Source organism: Natrix helvetica, assembly GCF_964273705.1.
Source record: "Natrix helvetica genome assembly, chromosome: 2".
Lineage (NCBI taxonomy): Eukaryota > Metazoa > Chordata > Lepidosauria > Squamata > Natricidae > Natrix > Natrix helvetica.
This window is the reverse complement of record NC_138552.1, coordinates 187,550,208-187,575,850: the sequence shown is the minus strand read 5'-3', so window position 1 is coordinate 187,575,850 and position 25,643 is coordinate 187,550,208. Positions and strand designations below refer to the sequence as shown.

Below are 25,643 nucleotides of genomic sequence, written 5' to 3'. Positions count from 1 at the left end.
GGTGGGCCTGGTGTTCTGGGCGGTGACGGCAGCAGCCTAATGGATCTGCATGAGCTGCTGGTGGCCTTGTTGCCAAGTTGCATTGGGTGCGCAAGGAGAATGTGCTCCACACGTGGACCAAGAGCAAGACCCATAAGGGGACCAAGAGCAATGTTCCCTCTAATTTTTTTTCAATGTGAGCAGAAAAGTATAGTGTTTGAGCGGCACATTTTCATGCCTGAGCAACCTGAATTTTTTTCACAGATGTCACCTAAGACAACAACGAAATCAGTATTATTTGAAACTCAAAGTTATGTTTCTTCAAGGTACCCGCTTAATTAAAAGTGTTATATAATATCAGTATCACTTAACAACGCTCCTGCTTAGCAACCAAAATGTTGGCTCAGAAACTCTGGCATTTGAAGCAAGTCTTAAAGCTGTCAAGTTACAAGACCCTTGCACCCCTAACCCTTTAGAAAAAAAACCCCAGGGGTGTTCAAACTTGACAACTTTAAGATTTGTGGACTTCAACTCCCAGAATTCCTCCTCCAGTCATGTTGGCTCAGGAACTCTGGCATTGAAGTATGCAAGTCTTAAAGCGGTCAAATTACAAGACCCTTTCACCCCTAACCCTTTAGAAAAAAAAACCCCAGGGGTGTTCAAACTTGACAGCTTTAAGACTTGTGGACTTCAACTCCCAGAATTCCTCCTCCAGTCATGTTGCAGCGACGTCATCTGCATGGATCTGCTCCATCTTTGGTTTCTTCATCGTGGGCAGGGCTGCCGCTGAAGATGCCGACGAGCCCCCGCCGCCACCAGAATAACTGCTGCCACCTCCTCCTCCTCCTCCAACAGCACCACCTTATTTGCTGCCCGGCGCTGCAGCTGAGGTGAAGCCGGCAAAGCTCCCGCTGGCGCCCCCACCCGTGGCAGCAGTGCCTCCCCCTCTGTTCGGAGCACCTGAGCTGGGCCCCGCATTACCCCTGCTCCCTCCTCCGCCGTGCTTTTGAGAAGCCATGAGGCCTTTTTTTCCTCTGCTCCCACCCCCTCCGTCGCCTTCCTACTGTTTCCTGCAGCCTCATGGCTCCTCAAAAGCACAGCAGAGGAGGGGGGGCAAGGGTGACGCGGGGCTCAGCTCAGGTGCTCCGAGCGGAGGGGGAGGCGCTGCCGCCACGCGGGGATGCCGGCTGGAGCTTTGGCGGCTTCACCTCAGCCACAGCGCCGGGCGCCAAATCCGGCAGTACTGTTAGAGGAGGAGGAGGTGGCAGCAGTTATTCCGGTGGCGGCGGGGGCTTTGGGGCTTCACAACTACCGTCAGTCGCCTGTGCTCATCAAAACAAGTCCGGGGAGGTCCTTTGCGGGCGGCCAGTTCTAGCCACCTGTAAAGGACCTGCCCAGTTTCCGGAGCCTGTGGCAGTAGAAATCACTGCACAGCAGTTGAAAACTGCTGCACTATGTTTTCTTGCCAAGTGCGCGGCCGCGCACCTTAGAGGGAACATTGACCAAGATGACCAATGGCGACCTGCTCTCCAAACACAAGCAAAAACAAATGGGATGTAGGCAGGCCGATGGTGTCTGGCAGCAGCCACCCTACCCCTTTTCTTCGCCTGTGGTGATGGCACTAACCGGAAGCAGAGGTGCAGGAGGGAGGCACACAATCCGGCCTGCTTGATGTGCCAGGCAGCTGCCTGCCCTGTTCCAGACATGTGGGATGGAGTAGGCGCATCTGGTAGTCTACATCGCATGCCTTCCTCCTGCCGCCGCCGCCATGCCTGTTTCTTGGATGACCAGCCCTGTGATGTAGCAGGCTGCAGAGCCCCTGCTTGTGGAGACTCCATCCCCCGCGCACAGAACACAAATACATGCACAGAGGCAACAATGGGGGAGGGATCAAAATGGGAAGCCTCTGGCAGGTTAAAAACTAAAACCTGCGGAACAGTGGCTTAACTTTTTGTCCACCCTCCCCTCAGTTGCCTCCACACCTGCTGCCAAGAAGGCAGTTTTGCTTCTGCCCTCCCCCACAATGCCGGAAGCCACATGCCACCGCCGCTCACCTGCCGTGTCCCCCCCACCCCCATAGCCTCTGTGATCTGCCATCGCACCTGAATGAGTCCATCGGAAGTCTGAATACAGTCCGTTTCTGGCCTCCAGAGGGCCTCCAGGGGTTCAGGGGAGGCCATTTTCGCCCTCCCCAGGCTCCAATAAAGCCGTGCACGCATACACGGGGCAGCGTGTGTGTCTGTGTGTGTGTGTGTTACACATGTGCAGGGGGCATGGCACGGGGGCATTAAATTATGGGGGTGGGCATGTGAGCACACATGCATGCTCGAGGTGAAAAAGGTTTGCCATCACTGTTCTAGTGCATAAATAAACATATAAACATATATAACTTTTTATTTATGAAGTAAGGCAATATTTGACAACCTAGAATTATATAATTGAAATCCAGTATATCTTTAAGCATTAAATTGAAGAAAGCTCAATCTTAGTCATATTCTAAATAAATTCTTTTTATGACTTCTGCCTAAATTAACTGATTTTTTTTTAAAAAATTCCTGTAATAGATTTTGTATAAGAAATCTGCTTATATTTGTTTGATATTTCACTATGGCATTTAAGGTAGAGTTCGCCAACCTTTCTGGCTCTGAGGACCAGTTGGAGTGGGTAGTAGGGATGGTTCCGCACGAGGGGCGGGCAAGCATGCACAGCTCCATTTACTGCTCATGCAAGTGGGAAAGTGCACACATGCATGGTCACCCACTGATTTGGGTGGCCCAGTTTTGAACAGCTCACAGCCCGGTAGAAGCCCAGGTGTTGGGGACCCCTGATTTAAGTCCTCCGTCCCTTTTTATTTTATAATCTTCTAAGAGAATACATGTGGTCCTTTTTTCTTTTTTTCTTTTGGGAAGTATTGTATCTGTTTACATTTATTACTTACCCAGAACCTATGGGAATAGGAGGAGTGCAAATATCATAAATTAAAAAAAATATTTACGCATGCTGTTTTAAGAAACAGTACTTTAATTATTTAATATACTATATTAATAATTTAACATTATTATATTATTGCTTTAAATCTGATTTTTAAACTGTTTCAATGCTTTTATGGAAAGCAAAATATATCACATACATTGGCAAAAAGAGAGGCTTCTTTGATAAAGAGCAGAGGAGTTAGTGACATTCTACATTAGTAACAAGTGTAATACTTCTGCTGTTTATTAAAGAAGCCTCACTTTTTGAGGCATCTTTTGAACTGTGGATTCTTAAAGGAATTGCATTTTAATAGTGTCCTTTAAAGCAGCCTTAATTTTTTTAAAAAAAAGAAATGGACTATTTTAATAAATATCTGAGAACTACTTGTCCTGTGTAAAGTCTTAAGTACCCATTTGGAATCATTTGCAAAGGGTAAATAACTGCAGTCTGTAATGTACCATAAATAAATAGTATATTTATATGTGTATATTTAAAACCTGATTTAAGCACTTATTTGAAAGTTATGTCTTTCTGAATTTTCAGAATTATTTTGAACAATTTGTTTCTTCTTCAGGTCAGAAGACTTGTCTCCATTTACATGGTATTTTCCCTTACTTGTATGTGCCATATGATGGTTATGGACATTTGCCAGATCATTATCTGCGTAGTTTGGCATTCAGCATTGACCGGGCACTCAATGTCACTTTAGGAAATCCATCTTCTTCTGTTCAGCATGTGTTTAAGGTGTCACTAGTATATGGAATGTAAGTATTGATTTATTTTTTAAACATTGTTAAATAATACAATTATTTTTGAGATTAGTTAATCTATATACTACTAAAACTCTTTTGCCTGTTCGTATGTAACTTTCAATTGGGCAAAATGGCGTATCATAGGGCAACAATTTTTGAATTGAGGTACCTCAAATGGACTAATTTAAAGAATACACCCACAATTGCCCTCATCAGATTGAGATTTCAAGAATCTCCAGACCTTTTGTAATGGCAAAATTGTGAATGCTATATATTATATGTTGTAACTCCACAATCACGATTGTGATTTCTGACACTGCCTGCTAGCTTCACACCAATAAAGTCAATGGGGGAAGCCAGCTGGAAGTCAGAAATAGCTCCCACTATGTTTTTGCCCCCTTGTGGTCATTCTGATATTAGATAAGGAAATATTTCTGAAAGCATGTTTCAGTGGGTCGTGGGTTGTCTGTTATTTGTATCTGCATATACAAAACAGACTCCCACTCTCCTCATAGTATTCTGTACTCTCCTGGATGCTATCTCCACCATATGAGAAGTGGTATATCAGGTAAGACCAACACCCCTTTACTGTAGCCATACCTGCTTTTTGATTTTCACAATGAACCAACTCCATTATTATTTTTTTCTAACAAAATTGGCTGCAGTGTTTTTCGGTATAGGTTGGAATTTAACTTTTTAAAAAGCAGCAACTGAATAAATATCTTAATTACTTCTTTTTGCCCTTGTTTTTAAATGGAGGATTTTAGAGGGGGAGGGGGAGTAGGAAAGACAATAGCTGAAAGATTACAATTAAAATACAGAGAAAACGTGGTAAATGTCATTTTTGCATTGATATGCATATCAGAATTTGAGCCTCTTAGATCTCTAAAACTTAGAAGAAAAGACAAATTTATTTGATTGATTGAATTTATACAGGTACTCATTTCACATAGCATGACTTGGGTGGCATGCAAAATAACAATTTAAAGCAATTTAAAAAATAAGTTCAATAAAAGGCTAAGAGACAATATCAGATTATAAACAATGGAGCAACTGAAACAATTTCATTCAAAGTTCATTATGGGTTATTTTGTATTGAGTGTGATTATGCAAATGTAAAGGCTGCTGTTGTAACCAATATGCATTAAGGCAGTGTTGGTAATTAATTAAATTTCAGGTTGTAAGTCAAAGTGCAAAGATCTTTTTGCTTTTGTTTGAACATTTAATGTGTGCAATCTGCACGTCCTTACTGATGTTTCACACTACATATGAAGTATAAATACTGCATTGCTTTTATTGTGTATTGCCTGCAGGTTGCCAAATACAGATATATACTATGCTAGGCATTAATAAGAGAAAGACTTCAGACCAATAGCCATAAAGTCTGCATTTTATTATTTTTTGTGTTCTGTGAATTATGCTGTATTATTTTCTCCTGTTTATAAAATTGATTGTGTAGAGACATGTTTAATTAATTGATTCTGTTGCTTCTGATCATAACTTTTGAAGTATTTTTTTAAAGTTTAACCCAGTTCTTCCTAAGAGAAGGTATATGTAATTACACCCTTCACCACTGTTATCTACTGTTGTAATCCTAGAATAAAAAACAGGGATTACCAAGGATTTTCTTTGTGTTCTAATTGTTCCTTGTATCAAAATATTTTAATGTTTCAAGCTTTCTTAAGTCTGGAATATAGAGCACTCTGGACATTCTGAGTTTTGTTTTGAAAGAAAGTTCTGATGAAAGTTGTTTGTCCTTTATGCACAAAAGCAGCTTGTGTACACTCCTTTAAGTGTTTTGATGCATGTCTTGATCCGTTCTCTCTTGAGAGATTATGAGATGAATAGTTTTTTTTAGGGTATCTCAATTCCTTTCTTGTGTATTTCTTGTGATACCAGTGTGTAAGAACTGCACAATTGAAGAAAAAATTAAAGCTTTCTTGAAGTTGAGCCCCTCTTTCCTGGTGATTTTATGGATAGATTTTCAGTTTTGCAATATTATAGAAATATTGTAACGTGTCATTGCCTTCTCCCAAGCTTCCTGATGTAGCTAAGGGTTCTTATATTCCTGCTTAGCTTTTAAGTCCAGACAAGGTTAGTCAGGGGTTGGCAGCTACAATGGCTGAGCAATTGAAAGAAATTGGGAAAAAATAATTTAATGTGAGAATTAGTGGAACAAATATCCCTGCCAGTGTTAAAAGTAGCTGGTAATTCAGCCTTTTCCCTTCCCCTTCAGCCCTTACATTAGTAAAGATATCTCATATCTCTTAATGGAGACAAACTATGTTTCTTAACCTTTCCATGTAGCTTAATAGTGGTTTTAAAGCTATAGTTTAAAGATTTCTTAACTCTTAAATGAGAGTGCACGTTATACTTCAACATTTCCATAGTTTGTATAGAAGATATATTGATTTCTGTTGTCAGAGTTGATCAACAGTTTAGGGGGTTAACTTTGGAAGAATGTTATTAAATTTATACATTTATGAAGCACCAGTATTTAAAAGTAGAAATATTTCTTTTATAGGGCAAAATAAACCTGGGTAGAAATTTCAAGTTGCTTCAAATTAGCAGGGTTCCCATAATATGCCATACTTGATCATTTATTTCAATTGTTTTATTTGCATGTGAATAATCTTGGGAATTAATGTGTAGATTTATTCTAAAAGCCTTAATTAATAATTTGGAATTCAAGTAAAAAAAATGTGGTAGCCATTCCCTACCTTATGATTAGGGTTACTATGTAATGCCCTTAGCTGCACGATAAGCAAAAAAAGTATCCCGTCATCTGTATTTTTGGAAGGGCAATAAAAAAAGTGTGCTGATCTAGCTGCCACAGTGTTCCAAAGTAAAGAGCTTGGGGTGGGCCATTAGCACAGTTATGTATGACAGTATTCGTGTGCCATGGCAATGTAATAGCCAACTAATCCATGTTCTCTCTCAAACTTGGAATTTCAAAGGGTACAGAGATCATTATTTAAGTGTCGGAATGATGTCTCCTCACTTGTGCAGCGCTATAAAAAGCTTTATTTCAGATCATCCACTAATAGTTCTCACTTCAGATTGAAAAATGATTAATATACACTCAAATTGTTTCTGAGAAATTAAATAATAATTGATCTTTCATTGTGTGTTACTTCGTATCTGACTTGCAATAAAAAAGACCTCTCCTATGAATAATATGTACAGGTGAATCCAAATACTAGATTGGGCTGTGATGGGAAAGGTTCCTATTACTCTGCTGATAATTATTTAAGGCATAAGGCATAATTTCATCAAAGTTATTAATTGGAGCAGGACAAACCAGAATATAATATCATACTGGATTTTTGTTTTCCAGGCCTTTTTATGGATATCATGAAAAAGAAAGGCAATTTATGAAGATCTATCTTTACAATCCTGCTATGGTAAAAAGGTAAATATTTCTTTTGTTAGTACTTCCATGGTATATCATTTTATACAGAGACTGAAAGAGGGCTGACACATCATAATTTTGAATGGTTGCTGAACAAATGGTTGTAAATTGAGGTCTATTTGTACAGGCTGAAGATTACCTGTACAGATAATCTTTGACTTTTGATAATAGTTTGGACTTACGATGGCTTCAGAAAGACTGTTTTATCACCTGTAAAACATTTCTGGCAATTGTAAAATGTTTCATGATTTGTTCAACAACTATGATTTCAACTAATGACCATGTGATTTATTTAATGACCATTGTAAAAAGGGTCTTAAAAATCATGTGATCTGGTGGATGCCTTAACTTAAAACTTGCCCAATTTTCCACCAAAATTCTGATCCCAATTACACTCGTAAGTCAAAGACTACCTGTTTGCATAATGCTGAATGCTGTTACAACAGTAACTATAATCTATAACTTATTAAGATATACACTATTGTGAAATTTGCGCTTATTTATTGTTTTTCCACAGATTAATCTGCTTCAGTCACAAAGAAGGCATCTGTACTTGTTTCTGCTTTTAATTAAACATGGCTTTAATTATGATGAACTCAACAAAAGTCACAACCTGTCCTTGAAGTTATGACTGCCACAAACACAGACCCTCAGTAGACACATGATAGCATTTCAGAGGCTTGACAACTGGTTCTCATTTACAACCAGTTGCAGCATCCCACTGCCACATGACTGTGATTTGTGATGGTTTTTGTCATTTTGCAGCAAAAAACCCCACCCATTAAGATACATTGAATTGCTTAATGACCATGTGATTTGGTTAATGATTGCAGTGACTCGCTTTACGAATGTTGTAAAAGTGGTTGTAAAATCAGATTAGGTCACTGTTTAATGACTGCAACAACTTAGACCAAAAATCTGGGCCCAGTTGTGGTCGTTAAGTGAGATCTACCTGTATGCAGTTTCTTTTTGCTCAAAACAAATATTTTGAACAACTGGACACAGACATCTGTAGATACCTCAAACGCATGTGTTTAGGTTCATCATATCTTGTTTTTACTATCTAAAATATTATATGTGTAGCTGAAATTCATGGTACAGATATCAGAAAACTGCTATATTCCATTTATGTTCAGTAATGTTCCCATGTTTAAATATTTCTTTAAAAATAATTTTGAAATACTACTGATGATTTTTTTTATTTAGAGTATGCGAGCTTCTACAAGGTGGAGCTATAATGAATAAAATTTACCAACCTCATGAAGCTCATATTCCCTACCTCCTTCAGCTCTTTATAGATTATAACTTATATGGAATGAATTTAATCAATCTGGCTGCAGTCAAGTTTAGAAAAATAAAGAAAAAAGGTATGGAAGTTATCTCAAACATATTCAGACAATTCAGCTTCTAGAATAAACTGTAAATTATGGATGGTAATTTAAAGAAAATAATGGTTGCCTTTGTATTGATTGCTTACGTTCCACACTATTCTCACCATTAATATCTGCTGGGTGCATAATCCAAGAGTCTCACTCTGTTTTCAGAATAAAAAATTACAGCTATAATGGCTGAGTATTACTTCTCCATGTTTCTTTTTAACTTTGTACCCCTCTTGCTGTTTTAATGAATGACACAGCAGCAATACCTCATGCATAAAACATAAGCACATGACTTCCTGAACGTAGTCGTTGTGATTACTTAACGAACCATGGTGTATAATAGATAAATGAAAAACATAGATACATTAGTCCAGTCTGTGTTTAGCTGTCATTTGAAAGTGAAAATAAAGAATTATTACTTTGGGTCATTTTCTAGGGATCCCATAATGTACATAGTTGTTGTTTAGGCTCCTTTCCCTTTGCTTTGCTGGGAATAGTTGTCAGGTACAAACAACCACGCTTGAAGAGTTCAATCACTGTGGTATCTCAGTACTGGAGTCAGACTGGGCTCTGCTGTTCTTCTGCAGGGTGCCATCCTCCTTGATACTTTCCATGTGAAAGCTTTCTCCATTCTCCATCACTTTCATTGTACTGTGGCTATTTTGTACTATTTTGAAAGATTATATAGAAATTAATACAGTGCTATCTTCTAATTTGAGGAAAGAGCTGAGTCTTTATTTCTGCTGTTTGCTGTTTTCTTTCTTTTGGATCTGCAGTTTGTTTTTCTGTTACACCTGTCTTGCAATAGTTCTTCATCTGATGTCTATAATTATTAAAGTATTCTCTAATAGATGCTTCAGGTACAATAATGTTTTTTTCATAATCACTATTCCATTCAGTGTGTTTTGGGCTTAGCTAACAGCCACATTTATTGTTAAGAGATTTCTCAAAATAATTTTTTATGTGTGAAATCACTGATGAAAATGGGCATTTCATTCTTCTATCAGAAGCTAATAGTGGGAAAACAAATACTGAAGAGCACTTTATAGGTTTCTGCAGTTGGTTGAAAAATGGATTTAGAATCTGTTATCTCTTTAAAAAACATTAATATATCCTCAAGTCATATTGCACTTCTGGTGACTTCATGAATGTAATTTACTTGGTTATATAAGAGGTTTTCTGCAGGTTTCTCAGTCTGCCATAATGGACACTACAGCTAGATTTAAGGCCTGGAAATGAATATATACATATTCTAAAGGTGCTGTGGGTGAGAAAGAAAGTGATTTTTTGTAAGATATATATTTTACCTGAATATTGCCAATTTCTTAAAAGCCATTTCCTGCCAGAATTGTCAAATCAGTTATATATAGGTTTGTGATGCAGTCATAACAGATATGGCCAGTGCTGTACTTTAAACCTTCGGCTTGTGAAGAAATATATTAATTAATTACAGCTAGTCCTCACTTAATTATCACAGTTGGAACTGGAAACTCTGTCCTTAAGTGACACAGTCCTTAAGTGAAAAATAACTTGACTGTACCAGATTTATGATGCCACTTCTGCCACAGTCAAGCAAAGTACTTATGATCATTAAACAAAATATCATGATTGTGACATGTAATTTTACTGCCAACTTCGCCATTGACTCTGCTTGTCAGAAGCTGGCTGTGAGGTGCACAAATATTGGTCATATTTATACAGGACACTGCAATGGTCATAAATGCCTGCTGATTGTAAAATGCCTGAATTTCGATGAAGTGACCATGGGGAGGCTGTGATGGTCATACATGCAAGGGCGAGTCATGAATTTAACATTTTCAATGTCATCCTAATTTCGAATGGTCACTAAACAGGGCAGTTGTTAACCAAGGACTGCCTACCATAGTACATTTGCATAAAATATGCTAATCATTGGATGTAGGAATAAGTTACATAAAGCATGTTCCACTCTTGTTAATTCTCATGTTTCATATATTCCTGTCATAATATCAATTATTCCCTTTGGGATCTTCTGTAACACAAGGAAGGTTTTTTTTCTGCTCTTATTTGGCTGTCAATTGCTTGCTTCTTTATAGAAGTTAGGCATCATCGTAAATATGTATTCTAATAGTAGTGTATGATGACATCTATGATGAGTGGCTATGTTATTACATATACACAGACTTGTTAAGTAACTCAAAGGCAGCTACTACCATGCATCTCAATCCCTGAGAGTTAAGAATTCATAACTTTCTCTGAAAATGAGATAATGTCCTAGATATATTTTTGCACTTCCAATTTAAAAGATTTTTAGATAAAGTTACATGTAGCAAACAAAATGCAGATGGGGATTAATTTAAACTGTTATTTAATTCCATGCTTATTTTATTGCAGTGTTTTGCCAATAAATGATCTATAATAAACTTTTTGTTAAATAAACAGTATTTCAAATGTTTAATATATAAAGTTTCAAATAAAGTGGCATGTTTTCTAATACGACATATTGGCTATGTTTTATATATAGGTGATGCATTTGAAGAAATTGGAAGTTGCGAAGATAATTGGACAAGATCTGCTACCAGACCCCATCAGTGGGAAGATAATCAGATTCCTAGGTTAGCATATCTGGATACATATTTGCCTTAGCAAGTATCCTAACCCAAGGGATATCTACATACATATATTACTACTAAATATAGCGGCAGGTTTAACTAGTTTAATCAAATTAAACTTGTATATTGACTGATTGGTAGGACCACAAATCTAAATCAATGGGCTACAATCAAAGTTCTTCCTTTAATTTTGAATTTATTTTGCTTTATATACTAGGATAGAGATAGCTTTCTGAGAACATGCTAGCACCCGTGTATTATTATTTATTTAGAATGTGTTAATGGGAGAATTGTCCTGGACTTGAGGATCTCTTAAATAATTGAAACTACTTTGAAATATTATGACATTTGACCCAATTTTCTCCTATATTTTATGGCTGCTGACACATTTTTCCAGTAATGTAACTGAAATAAACATTTGTCTCTAATACTTATAGTTAGCCTACATACATGCATGTGCACACTCACATCTAATAGTCTCCAAATGTTTGAAATTGCTGCTTCTTTAGCCCTTGGCTTTTAGTCATGTTAGCAGGAATTATGACAATTGTGACCCTCAACATTTGAAGAGTACCTGCATTTTAAATATAGAATCAGACTTTTCTTTTCATATTCAACAATCCCTTCTCTAATCTTGTTCTTAAATTCCATTGGCCTGATTGTGATGTGTCAGTCGGTTTTTTCCCCATATATATCCTGTTCTCCAGGACTTACAAATACCTTTAGCCCCTACTTTTGTGTTGTTATGCAAGATTGGGGGAAGCTCACTTTTAGCCCTGGTAGAATAGGAAGAATATTATCATTTGTACATATCTAATGCTTCTCATTCTTTAGTTGAACTAAGGTTAAAACCATTGCAAATCTGTGATTATTTATGTATTTTGATACAAAACTTTACATATAATTCCGATCTTTATTATAATACATTTAAATTTAAATTTTATAATATATATATAAATATATATATAAATAACAATAATCTTTTTAACTTTAATTTAAATGCAGCTCTTTGATATTGGAAGGTATAGAACCACAGAGTACCTGTGAATTGGAAGTGGATGCAGTAGCTGCTGATATTTTAAATAGATTGGATATTGAAGGTAAAGTATTTTTCTTTGTGTGATCACATGGTATATTTGTAGGTTTGTTGGTTTGTTGTTTTTTCAGCTCAGTGTATATTCCTTCACTTAAAATATTTGTGTTCTGTTAAGCAATAATATATTTTAATAGAAAAAGATAAATAACTTTTTTGATAGCCAGTAGGGAAGGTGCTAAACTGTGCCCAGTAAAGTCCATCCTCAACCATTAAAGTTTACAAAATCATAGTGGGTGATTTTAGGTCAGTTGTTATCTCTTGAGCTTCTGGGTAAAAGGTGAAATATAAGCCTAACATGATAAATATGAGAGAGAGCAGATTTTTCTTACTATTGCTATTCAAGATGACCTCTTGTAAAGCTATGTCTTAATAAGCTTGACACTGCCATTGATTCTGCTGCATCTTTTCTGTTCTAGGCCAGATTGGTCAGAATCCAGGGTTACAAGCAATATGGGAGGATGAGAAACAGCGTCGTAGGAAGAACAAAGAGTCATCACAAATTACTCCTCTTAACTCACAAGGTAGAATTATTGGACTAAAATGTCTAATTTTGATTGGATACTGCTATTGTGAACTCCTAAATAAAAAGTGGGATATAAAAATATTGGAATGTATGTAATATAACATCATAACATTTTCTGAATTTCTTCTCTTTACCTGTTGCTTTTATATGTTCTCACTGGATTATATTTCATTTTATTTTAAACTTCATTTTCATTTTCTATTACCAGTATAGTCTTAGGTCCAAAAAAGCAGAAATAGTGAAGAAAAAGCATTTGTTCTTAAAGTTAGAATAATATGAATGCAGTGCCATAATTTGCAAAGTATCTAAGAAGTGATATATAAGTAAATTGCATATGTTTTTTTACCATCTGGAAGATGCTAAAAATTCAAGAATGCATTAGTTTAATATCTTACAGCACACCTGGGCATTTTATGGTCCCCACATCCGGTCCTTTGGTTGTCCCTTTCCAGCCCACGTGAGTTTAATCGGAAATTAGAAATTAAATGCAAATAAGTATATGTCATGCATGCAATACAATTGCATTGCTTTTATTTTGAAGGTGACTGCTACTTTTTCCCCTTTTATCTATGTGTGTCCATGAATGCCTATGCACTTTCACAGCCCTGTTGGTTTAGTCTTCCACAACAGTCCCAGTTTCTCATGTAGCCTTTTGGAAAATCAATTGCCCATCTATGTCTTACAGTTACACTGACAAGAATTACTCTGAAATTCATAGCTAAAATTTATTGCCTAGTTTTAGTATATTTTGCTTCATTTCTTTTTATGTTACCTTCCTCAAATAATTCAAAATCTTGCACCAGTTTGTGTCAGTATTATTGCTCCTGTTTGGTGTAATGGTTAAGACCTCAAGTTAGAAGTGCTGCAACAGCCATACTTTTGCACATGAGTCATAAGTCATTTTTCAACACTGTTGTGACTTAGGTCACTTTTGTGATATAATAAAGTATATCAATACATATTAATATATTAAAATAATATACAACTATTTGTAATAGTCATAAGTCAAGGACTACCAATACATCATGTTTTGTGGATATCTCAAAAGAAGTTCTGTTCAGAAGTTCAAATCAGAAGTTCTGAATAGATCAAAATAGAATCTATATAGGTGCAGATCCAGATTCTTTTTTTTTTAATGGGCATGGCCATTTACAGATGATATATTGCTTTTATTTTCAGTTAAAATATTTAGTAACCATTCTTAAGGGGAGAGACTATTAATATAGTGACTCTAAATTCCTTACATTTTTTTCATGAAAAAAAGATCGTGGATTTGTGGCTCCAACAGAAAGTGAAAGAATCTTTCAGAAGAGACTTAAAGAAATACTCAAGCAAAGTGATTTTTCTCTGTAAGTATTAATTTATATGTTAATCTTTATCTTTTTACCTCTGAATTCATCAATCACATTAATTTTTTTTAATTATTAATTAGGACATCTGGCTCAATAGACAGCAATAATGAATCACAAGAATTCTCTGCTGAATTGACATTACATTCTGAGATACCTAAAATTGTTTCATGCTCACCAGCAAATATGATAGAAGTACACAGTGATAAGGAGCTGCACAGAGGTTAGTATTAATACAGCAGTTGTTTTCTTCAATTACAAGACTTGTCCTATTAGAACTGATTTATTCAGAATGGAAGATATTGAAATGAACACAAGAATTTTTCTATTGAACAGACTATCTTCATGCTCATCTGCATTTTATTTTATCCTTTATTACCAATTTGATATAGTTTGTATGGATATTATGAGTGTCTATAATCCTATTTAATGTTAATATGCATTTTTATTATTGGTAAGTATCTTGACTATTTAACTTTGGCTTAAGATGAACTTTTAAGACATATATACATACATTACATATGTATGTATGTATGTATGTATGTATGTATGTATGTATGTATGTTGTATTTGTGCTGATAAATAAATAAAGGACAAATCAGCACAAATAAAACACAAATATAAAAAGGCAACTTTAAAAATAAAAATATGGTTTTCTGCCTGGATGGTCTTCTGTGATGAGCCGAATGACAGAAAGAGGGAGTAGTGAGCTCCCTCCCATATTTGGGCATACCAGGGGTTGTAACACAAATACATATATGCTATAACTACATGTATTATTAGGAATATTTGTAATATTTGTAATATTAACGTAATTAAGATGGAACATTATAATGTATTTTATTTGTTAAATTTTCAACAGATTCTGGTAAGATTTATATATAAGATGTATTGATTAATTCCAGTCTGCTTGAAGAAAGTAACAAATTCACATTTATTGCTTATTCAGTATTTGGAGATAAAAGAAATTTAGTACATATATTTAAGTGTATATAATATGTAATATGTATTACATATGTATATGTAGTATGTATATGTAATATATAATATGAAAAGCTGCTTGGTTTAGTGATTAAGATACCAGGCTGGAAACCAAAATATTGTCAGTTCTAGTTCTACCTTAGGCACAAAGCCAGCAGGATGACTTTGGCTACTTGTCTGGGCAGTCTCCAAGAGTTGGGCCTAGTTGAACAAGAGAAAACAAGTGTACCTTATTTTTTGGATTATAAGACGCTCCGGAATATAACACTCACCTTAGTTTTTGGGGAGGAAAATAAGAAAAAAAATCTGCCTCTGCCTACCAGCATCCATGGTATTCATCTGGCTAGCATCCTGTCTGTGTAAGAGAGTTGAGGGCTGTTTGGAAACAAACAGTATTTGCTGTGTCAGCAATAAGGAAGGAAACAGCAAGGAGCCTGGGCATGGCTTGTACTGTACTAAAACTGCATGCTGTGCTGATATCTGAAACTAAAACGGAAAGTGAAACTTCTCTGCTGAACTACCACGTTGGAAAATCAGCTTTTGGTATTGTATATTTACTTAATGTGTTATATTATACATAAGGAGAAGTTATTGAATCCTGCTGAATCAGTTACTTCTATGTACTTTCTGAATGTGATTGCTGCTGCAAACTCTGGCACATCCTTGCAGCAAATAGTGAACAGCCAGGTCAGCTTCAGCACATTGCAGCCTGATTCAGCATGAGCAGCTGATTGGCGGGTGGATCAGTCTCCCGGAATACCCCCAATCAGCTGTTTCAGGCTGCAGGGATTGCCACCGACCATTGTCCCCTTCATGCCTCACGTTTTTTGCTACATTCTATGTGTAAGACACACCCAAATTTTCACCCTTTTTTTGGAGGGGGGGAGTACGTCTTATACTGTGAAAAATATGGTATATACAAAAAAAACCCAGTAGATAAGAAAAAGAAAGCTACTTTATGTATCATTTTATTAAAATAAAGTATAAATACATCTTACTTCTCTTGAACCACAAGCATGTTCCCAATGTATTATATCTTCACAAAATGTAAATGCACATTTTAAGAATTTGATAGTCTTGTGATATTTGTAAAACAGTATTGGCAGCTTACCCAAAATCCTTGTTCATTTTTTAGAAGACTCCGAAAGCAAATATAAAGAGGATGCACTTATAAATGAAGAAGCCATTTTGAATATAATGGAAAATAGTCAATATTTCCTACCCGTATCTCAGAGATTTAATAATACTCCTGTGTTTAGTAAGTATAATTCACAAAGATTTTTCTAAGTAAGGATTAAGAATATTTAGTATAGATATTAAAGTGTTTTAATTACTTTAGTAATAATTTGTGTGGCTTTATTATATTAATCACCCTGTTTGTCTTGCTTGTTTAAAACAGCAGGAAATCAGATAATTAAAAAGTATCAAAGAATTATTAGTGAGTTCCGTTTTTATTACTTACAGTATATCCATACATTTTGTTTATTTTTTTACATACTCATATTATACACATACCTAAAATGTGTGGAAAGTATAAGAATTATTAAGCAAGAGAAATTAAAGGCAAAATGTAGTAGAAAAGGAAATTATTTTTTACAATACTATGCCTCTCTATTCTTCTCTGTCCTTGCAAATTATCATTGCTTCTATCCACCGCGTTAAACTTATTCACATACTTCTGATTGTTCTTTAAAGTTCTCATCAGCTCTATCCAAATCTAACACTTTTGATTTTCATTTTAAAAATTTAAATTTTAACTCTTTGACATTTTAATTTGTACATATTGTTTTAGATTTTGATGTTTTACTGTACACTGCCCAGAGTGTTTCTTTGAGGGAGACAGGCAGTTTAGAAATGTGAAATATAAATGAATAAAATTAACACGTGTGTCCAAAATCTGAGTCCTATGACTCCAAAAGGAATGAAATTTGGGGAGGTTGTGGCTGTTGCGGTGCTACTTGCTGCTGCCCGGTTGCTACTGTGGTCATTTGATCTTCATTTTCAATGTTCCATGATAATTTCCCAACCATTCTTGCAATCCCTTGCTGTCAGGATAAACAACCAGATCCACATGTGAAGAGTTCAGTTAGCTATTTATTTCTCAAGCTTATACACAGGAATTTTCTCAGACTGAAAGTTTCTACCTGGATTAGACTAAATAAGGTTCAATGGCATTTAAGGAGAGGGTCGGCCTTTGCCTTCTTGTGCCCATATAGGGATTCCAGACTAATTACCCATTTGACCCCTCCCCCTGGCTTGGCAAGTTTCTCTCCAATATTTGCTCCCTCCCATACCCAGCAGCAGGCACTTACTTATCTGCTAGAAAGGGAGAAGGAAAGAAGGGAGGAACAGGGAGGAAGAAACCTCTATGCATCATTCTCAATCCACGCCACTGTGTATCCCCCAGACAGCTATCTTCTTTGACCTGCCCCGCCCACATCTTTTCCTAACCCATGTAGCACCTCTTGTATATTCTCATGCACCGTCCCCAACCCATGCTAGTCACATGTACTTCCCTGATCCAACTCATACCACCTCCACATGCCATCCTTGACCCATCATGGTACTTTCATGCACCCTTCTTGACATTTGTTATCCTCCAATGGACCCTACTTGACTCCCATGGCACCTCTTAGCTCTCCTCCATGACTTTCTTGCACTCTTTTGACCCCCAATGCCCCTATGTGCCCTTCCAAATCCACACAACATCTATCACTTATTCCTCAATACCTTTCCCCACCTTATAAACTTACCATTTTTCAGCATTTTCACTGTGTTTTCATCCACTTCTTTCCTGGACCCTGACATTTTGTAGTATTTGTTTCAATAGCATTCTTCAACGTATCACTAACATTTCCTTGCAAGTTGCTAAAATATTTCCTCCCCTATTCTTTCCCTTCAGTTTCCTCCCAAATAAGTCCATCATTTCTGTACACTCTTATAAAGACTGTGTTTAAACCTTTTCACCCACTTCTAATATTTTTATTTCCATCAATATCATATTTGCCTTCCTCTCACCTTTGTTCTCTTTGATAGCATTCTTTAAAACCATATTTTAAACACTAATTCAAGTACTTACCACAATTTTTTCTTTGAGTTCATTTTTCATGTACTCTCTTGGAGTTTATCTTGTACTATTTATCATACAAAACTTACACATTTATTCAGTCATTCTTTCACTTTATTTTCCTTCATTTCTCTTCTTCCATATCTACCCCTCCCCTAAATCCATTATTAGCACATTCAGATGTGGCTGACCCACTTTAAATAACTCTTCTTTCTTTCTTCACTAATTCTCTCAATCATTTATAACAAATAATGCCTTAGATTCCTTCCTTTGCTATATGTATGTATAAATATACTGAAGGCAAAAATTTGAAACAAATGGGCCTTTTTCTGAAAAATACTTATCAAATTACTTTTCTGCATTTTCTTGTCTGGTTTCCATCAGTCCATTCATATCACCTAACATATATTTTTCTTCTAGGTTGCATTCATTCAGAAGGTGGCCCAGTTTCCCCCCAACTCATAGCTGTATTTTTTCTCCCATTGTCACCATTCATTTGTAAAAAAGTGTATTAGCTTAGTGGCTTAAAATCTTGGAGATGGTCTTTGCTTCAGCAATTCAAGTCCTAGCAGCACATGACGAAGTGAGCTCACGTCACTTGCCTCATCTTCTGCTAACCTAGCTGTTCAAAAGCATGTTACATGCAAATAAATAGATACCACTTCAGTGGGAAAAATAATGGTACTTCATATGGAAGTACAATCTCAACGGGTGCAGGACTTGCCCAAATGCAACCCCCAATTGCGAGGCAACATCAGAGGGAATCACCCCGGATGACACTGAAGAACACTGTTAGCCATTCTGAATATGGAGCTAGTTCACCCTCTGTGGTGCACACCTTGGATAGCATGCAAGTGTGAACCAAATGGATAGCAGCCTTAGGCAGCCAAACCACTACTCTGTACTAACCCTGTAGTGTCCTAGCTAATGTACCATCACCATATGCTAAATAAATAAATAAACCATTGATTTGTGCTCAACGTCAGATATGTAAGCCAACATAATATTGATCATATCCCACCAATCAGTAAACACATGTTAAAATACTTGAAAGAAATGATAATAAAAATGAAAAATCTAGTGTATTTTTATTCATCAGTGGCATTGAGATTGTGGGGGTTTTAGGTTTTATTAAAACAAAAACCAATGCAGAGATTGTTTTTAACAGAGATTTCTTTAAAAAAAAAATACAAAAATACATTCTTTTTTCCTGTAGTGAATAACAGTGCTGATCAAGCCATGATAGATCTTTTAGCTGGATTGGAGGAGGATGGGTATGAGGGTGTACAACAAAATGCATCATCACAGCGTTATTCTTCTGGACACCATAGAAATCTTCAGAACAGTGATGATGAAGAAAATGAGCCACAGGTTGAAAAAGAAGAAATGGAGCTCAGTTTGCTAATGTCCCAACAATGGGACAGCAGCTCAAATGATGATGATGCAAAGAGAAGGTATATTCTTTTTTGGTACATTTGGGCATCTGATAAAAGTACTGATCAAGTACTGAATCAAAGTTCAATGTATTGAACCTTCCATGCTACTGAAGAAAATCTATATAATCTATATATTATCCATGATCTAATATGATATCAAAACATATCTGTAGGACAATGTACAGGAATAAATGTAAGCTCAGTCAGCCTAATATGCAGTAGATACAACTTTAAGCAAGGTAATCTAGAAGCCTTAATTAAAACATAGTCATACTAATTTTCTCTAAATATTATTTAGCCCTAATTGTCATACTTTTGAAAACCGTAGTAAGATTGGAAAGGATTTTGATAGAGAAAAGATTAAACTTATTGGTAGAGGAAAGAAATAAGCCTATGTAGTGCTTCATTTGAAAGAGAATTGAAAGTGTTAGAAGATACATGTAGCATCTATTTGCAACTCACTAAAACAGGTACAGATTTAAAACGTCTCTATAGTATGCCATGATAAATTGTATCAAAAATCATAGAGAATCAACCCTGCCTACCTATGTCTCAGCAAAAGCCATCTAATAGGATGGACAATTCAAACAAGACTTAAACCCTAGTTGAAATTTATCTAGAAATTTAGTTTCATCCAATCTGAACAGCTATTTCACCTCAATATCTTTTCCCAGGAAGGGGATAGTCTTAGATCTGAGCAGCAAGTGATACCATCACAACAATAATACTCATCAGACTGTCATCGACCTGGAAAGTGAATTGTACAGATTTATTTGTCTTTTCTGTCCAAGATTAAATGTGTCATAATTGAACTACCAGATTAGAATCAGAAGTTTTCAAATGTGCAAAATAGGTTGTATTTCTTATAGGTCAATGGGCAGAAGTAGAAATCAAAGTTCAGGTGAAGATGATAGTTCTTCTGAAGATGATATGGACTGGAATGATAATGTGCTTCTAGCAAGCCTTTCTATACCTCAGTTAGATGGAACTGCAGATGAAAATGGTGGTAAGTATACTTAAAAGGGTTTTGCAGTTGCATTTCCCCCCAAAACAATAGTTCTTCATTACAATCTCTGTGTCACATATATGGGTTAGGTGCTTTGCAGAAGCATTTGATAGGAATCTTGCCCCACATATATCACAAAGTTAAGTTTTAGTTGAAACTGTTGAGTTTATTTTCAACCACCCCAATCATAACATTTGAGCCGATATTTTCATGTGGTTCATCAACATCTGTCTGTCTGTCTGTCTGTCTGTCTTTCTGTGTGTGTGTGTGTGTGTGTGTGTGTGTGTGTGTGTGTGTGTTCCAGCATAACTCTGGAATGCCTTGAGCAATTTCAACCAAACTTGGTACACAGATGACTTACTCTCTGAAAACAAATAATGTGGGGCTAAGACCCCGCCAACACCCCTCGGGGTGTGTGTTCTGTTAAGATACAGCCTGTTGTGCCTTAAAATGGCTTCTACTGCAGTGGAGTTGCCATGGTACTGCTTTACAGTACTCCACAGGGGGGCTCCCTCTGGTAAGGGGGAAAATCCAACAGTAGAAATTACATTTGGTTCCGACATTTTCAACAAGGCTTTGATTATGCTAAACACCAGTAAATAAAATTATTTTGATTTGACACTATGCATATAATTCATTTCTTTTCCTGTCTAATACATGATTGGGATAAATAAATCCCCTGGCAACGCCAGGTTATCAACTAGTCTTTTTATAAATATTGTGAAATTCTATGAATGTTATCTAAAGTATCTCTCATACCACATTATGGTCTTGTACTGCTTGATGCTCTTAGAATTTCTTTAACTATATTCTTTTATCATCAATAATTATTATTTGGCCAAATAACATCTGTATACTTGCTGATAGTTTAAACAATATAACCTCAGAGGAAAAATAGTTTAAAAAATCATCTGTTCTGTTCTAGACAATCCTTTGAACAATGAAGGTTCTCGGACCCACACCTCTGCAATTGCAACAAGTAAAACTGTAAAGACTACAATTTTTCATAAAGATGCTGCTACTCTGGAACCCCCATCATCTGCCAAAATAACTTTTCAATGTAAACACACAAGTGCCCTTTCTTCTCATGTTTTGAATACTGATGACTTAGAAGGTCTTACTCAACCAAGCATGATAGATATAAGACCTGACTTATCAATCCATTCTCTTTCAAATGAAAGTATTTACAACATGAAATACCCAGCATCCTTCAACAATATCCTTCATTCTGAAAAGCCACATCAGGAAAATAATAAAAGTGAAAAAGGCCCTGTTTTGTGTGAAGACATCTCTTCTGTAAGCAGACACCTGCCTAGCAGAAAATATGCTGGAATTAGAAAGGTTGCAAAGGATGTATCTCAGCATATGAACCACCAAATTAGTGAAAATATTCTAACAAAGAAGTCTAACTTTGTAGATTTAGTGTATTCCAAAAATAAAACATCATCTGAAATAAATATAAAAGCAAACACCACCGATTTAAATAGCTTTTTCCCAGCACCAGAAAACTGTGAAACTATGTCTTGCTCAGAGACTAATCAGACTCTTATTCTTTCTTCTGAAAAAAGCACTGATGGAGATAGCCTTAATAACATTAAACTTAGATATGAAGAATTTGAGGAACACAAGACTGAAAAAACAAATGTAAATCAACAGGCAGCACACTATATGTTCTTTCCTAGTGTAGTTCTTTCTAATTGTCTCAATCAGCCGCAGAAATTGGGCCCTGTGACATACAAACTACAACACTGCAAAAAACAGTCTAAGCTAAAACGAAGTAAAAAGAAAATGGTTCTTAGCAATCAGCAGTCTGCAAGTGCCGTGGATGCTTTATCTACAAAAGAAAGCTGCTATGTACAAGATAATGCAAGTAGCAATATTTCTGATAGAGACATTTTGTTACCAAACGATACTCAAATTCATGATATGGTTTTTGAAAACAAAATGTCCAAAGACACCAGGAACTATACTGATTGTCATTTTGAAGATTTTGCTCAAGAATCTGAGCAAACATTTGGGCTGTGTAGTAATAAATATACACTCCGAGCTAAACGTAAAATAAATTATGAAACTGAAGACAGTGAATCTAGTTTGGGCATACATAATTCAAAAATCATGCTACCTCATTCTACTGTAGAAAATGATGAAGATGTTGATGGTTCTAAAAAATTTAGAAAACGAAGGCGCCTTTCTAGAAAATTGCCACCTGTTATTATAAAATATATTATTATTAATAGGTTCAGGGGGCGGAAAAATATGCTTGTTAAGCTGGGGAAAATAGATTCTAGTGAGGAACAAGTGTTACTTACTGAAGAGAGAATGAATCTATATAAGAAGCTTGCACCTTTGAAGGACTTCTGGCCAAAAGTTCCTGATTCACCTGCAACCAAATATCCTATTTATCCATTAACACCAAAGAAAAGTAACAAAAGAAAAGCAAAATGTAAGTCCACCAAGAAAAGGCTGGGTGGGAACCCACAAAATATAAAAAGTAAAACTATTAGAAGAACCCTGTATTTCAGGAAAAGGACTCATGCCTTTCTTTCCCCTCCTCTGCCGTCATACAATGCTGAAACTGAAGACTGTGACTTGAATTATAGTGATGTTATGTCTAAATTAGGTTTTCTGTCAGAAAGAAGTGCAAGTCCAGTTAATGTATCCCCACCCCGTTGCTGGTCTCCCACTGATCCAAATGCTGAAGAAATTGCGTGTAATCTAGAAAAAGAAACATTAGTGTTTAAAAATACTAATACGTTCAGCAGTAAAACTGTTAATTCCAATGTAGGAAAACACATTCAGTCAAAAACTCAGGTTAAAAAATGTAGAAAGCAATTTGCTAATGCTACTATAAGAAGCAAAAAAAGCAATCAGTCTAATAAACTTAGAAATAATTTGAAGAAAAAGCCAAGATCAAAACAGAAACAAAAATTTAAAAAAGTTTCATCATTGGTGACAGTTGCAGATAGTCAAAATAGTATTCCTCCTGTAACAGAACATAAACCTACACCAGACCCCTGGGATTTACCTGAGAATGTTCACAACCTGGGAAATTCACAACCATTTACAAAAGAACTTGCATCCACTGGCTGTACTACAGGACATCCATCTTCAGCACAGCTTTCATTAACAGCTAATGCCCAAGTAAATCCATTGATTTATTTCCAATCATTGTTGGAAAATGAAAAGCCTATTGGACACCAAGGTTCCAGTTTGACAGAGGATCTTCATCCAGACATAGCTTCTCTGATATCTGGAAGGGAAAAAGCCAAAATAAATTTCCAAAGATCTAACAGTCAGAGTGGTATATTTAGGATGGAAGAATCCTCAATTCAAAATAATGTATATGACCAGTGTAACTGTATATCTCAGGTAGCACTGAAGGCATGTAGTTCTAAGGATGCACTTAAAAAGACAGAAGAAGTTACAAATTCACAAAACAAACTTTTATCCTCTGTGGGAAAAGTAAATGAAAACTGTATTTCTTCTGATGTAATCAATACTGATCAGATTCATCCTGGTAACTTCCTGCATTGTAAAGATAATCAGCAGCAAATAGTTCATTTGTCAGAAGCAACAAAGCAGGCTGATCATATTTCTTCTTTTTTAAAAACTTCTGAGGAAAGCCATGGATCTTTTCAGTTACCAAAAAAATGCTTTATAGCTTCTTTAAGAAGTCCGGTGAACAAATTAGAATGGGAACAGAAACAGAAGGGATTTATTTTGGATGTGGCACATTTTAGCCCTGAAAAAAATACAAAACAAAAAGTAGTGTCGGAAACAATATCTCAAGCCCAAACAGATTCTCAATGTAAGAGCAAGGGTCTGGTAACTCCTTCAGCATTCAATGAAGGGCAATCTGGCTTAGCAGTTCTGAAAGAATTGCTCCAAAAGAGACAACAGAAAATGCATATGAACAATATTCATGAACAAGCATCAGTTAAATCTCAATCGAACATAGATGCATCCTTGATTGCTGATTCAAATAAACCAGCAAAAAAACCTGGTTCTGTTGCATCCTCAAGAAAGCCTCGTATTCCCAGGGATAAAAAATCTAAAGAAAAGGTGGTCAAGCTTTTAAAAGACTCAGCCAAACAACTAAGTAATAAAACTGGCCATGTTACACTTACTGATAGTTCTATTCTTTATTCAGATGCAGGTTTTGAAAGCTGTTACTCACTTGAAGATAGTCTGTCACCTGATCATAATTACAATTTTGATATTAATGCTATAGGGCAGACTGGATTTTGTAGTTTGTATTCTGCAAGTCAGTTTGTCCCAGCAGATCAAAATTTACCACAGAAGTTTCTGAGTGATGTAGCTCAGGACCATTATCCAGGTCAAACAGCAGAAACTGAATTTTTGAATCATAATAAAATATCAAAGGAAGAAAATATGCATAATACAGATACTCAATCTTGGTTAAGATCTGGCCAACATAGTCCGCAACTTTTTGATAAAAGATGTCTGGAAAACAATGAAACACTTCTTCACAATCAGTGGAAAACCATTCTTCCATCTACGTCTCAACCTGGTTCACCAGCAGTTGGTCAGCAGGCTGAAATGTGTCATAAAGAACAACTTCAGTTGGATAGAAATATTATGAAGAAAGCAATTTTTCTTAATCTTTCACCTCCAAATGGTGATTGGAGTCAAAATCCCTTTAGAAAGGAAGTCATTTCTGAATCTGGGCAATTGCTTGATTCAGCTGGTATTTCTTTTTCTTCTATTTTATCTTCCCCCGATGGTGAACTTATGGATGCTGCTTCTGAAGATTTAGAGTTGTATATTTCAAGAAACAATGAGGGATTAACACCAACCCCTGACAGTTCACCTAGATCTACAAGCTCTCCATCACAGTCAAAAAATGGGAGCTCTACAGTTCGTGCTGCTCGCATCCTTAAACCTCTAATGTCACCTCCCAGTCGTGAAGAAATCATGTCAACTTTATTAGATCATGATCTGGCAGAAACAATTTATCAAGAACCTTTTTGCAGCAACCCCTCTGATGTACCTGAAAAGCCAAGGTAATGTGGTTATATAGATAGTCAATAGGACTTTCTGTAGTCATATTTCTCTTTTTTATATCAATAGAAAAGTTT

At 36.1% G+C, this 25,643-nt stretch overlaps 1 protein-coding gene across 1 annotated transcript in view; it reads left to right on the top strand.

The window, feature by feature from the left end:
- Window positions 1-25,643, top strand: part of REV3L (REV3 like, DNA directed polymerase zeta catalytic subunit) — a 74,197-nt gene that overhangs the window by 12,191 nt on the left and 36,363 nt on the right. Inside the window, exons 2-13 of the mRNA XM_081944625.1 lie at window positions 3,527-3,716; window positions 7,042-7,116; window positions 8,323-8,483; window positions 10,999-11,089; window positions 12,092-12,186; window positions 12,599-12,703; window positions 13,970-14,054; window positions 14,138-14,277; window positions 16,171-16,293; window positions 19,319-19,556; window positions 20,408-20,544; window positions 21,470-25,568. Coding sequence (XP_081800751.1) covers window positions 3,527-3,716; window positions 7,042-7,116; window positions 8,323-8,483; window positions 10,999-11,089; window positions 12,092-12,186; window positions 12,599-12,703; window positions 13,970-14,054; window positions 14,138-14,277; window positions 16,171-16,293; window positions 19,319-19,556; window positions 20,408-20,544; window positions 21,470-25,568 — 5,539 coding nt within the window. The remainder of the gene's footprint in view (window positions 1-3,526; window positions 3,717-7,041; window positions 7,117-8,322; window positions 8,484-10,998; window positions 11,090-12,091; window positions 12,187-12,598; window positions 12,704-13,969; window positions 14,055-14,137; window positions 14,278-16,170; window positions 16,294-19,318; window positions 19,557-20,407; window positions 20,545-21,469; window positions 25,569-25,643) is intronic.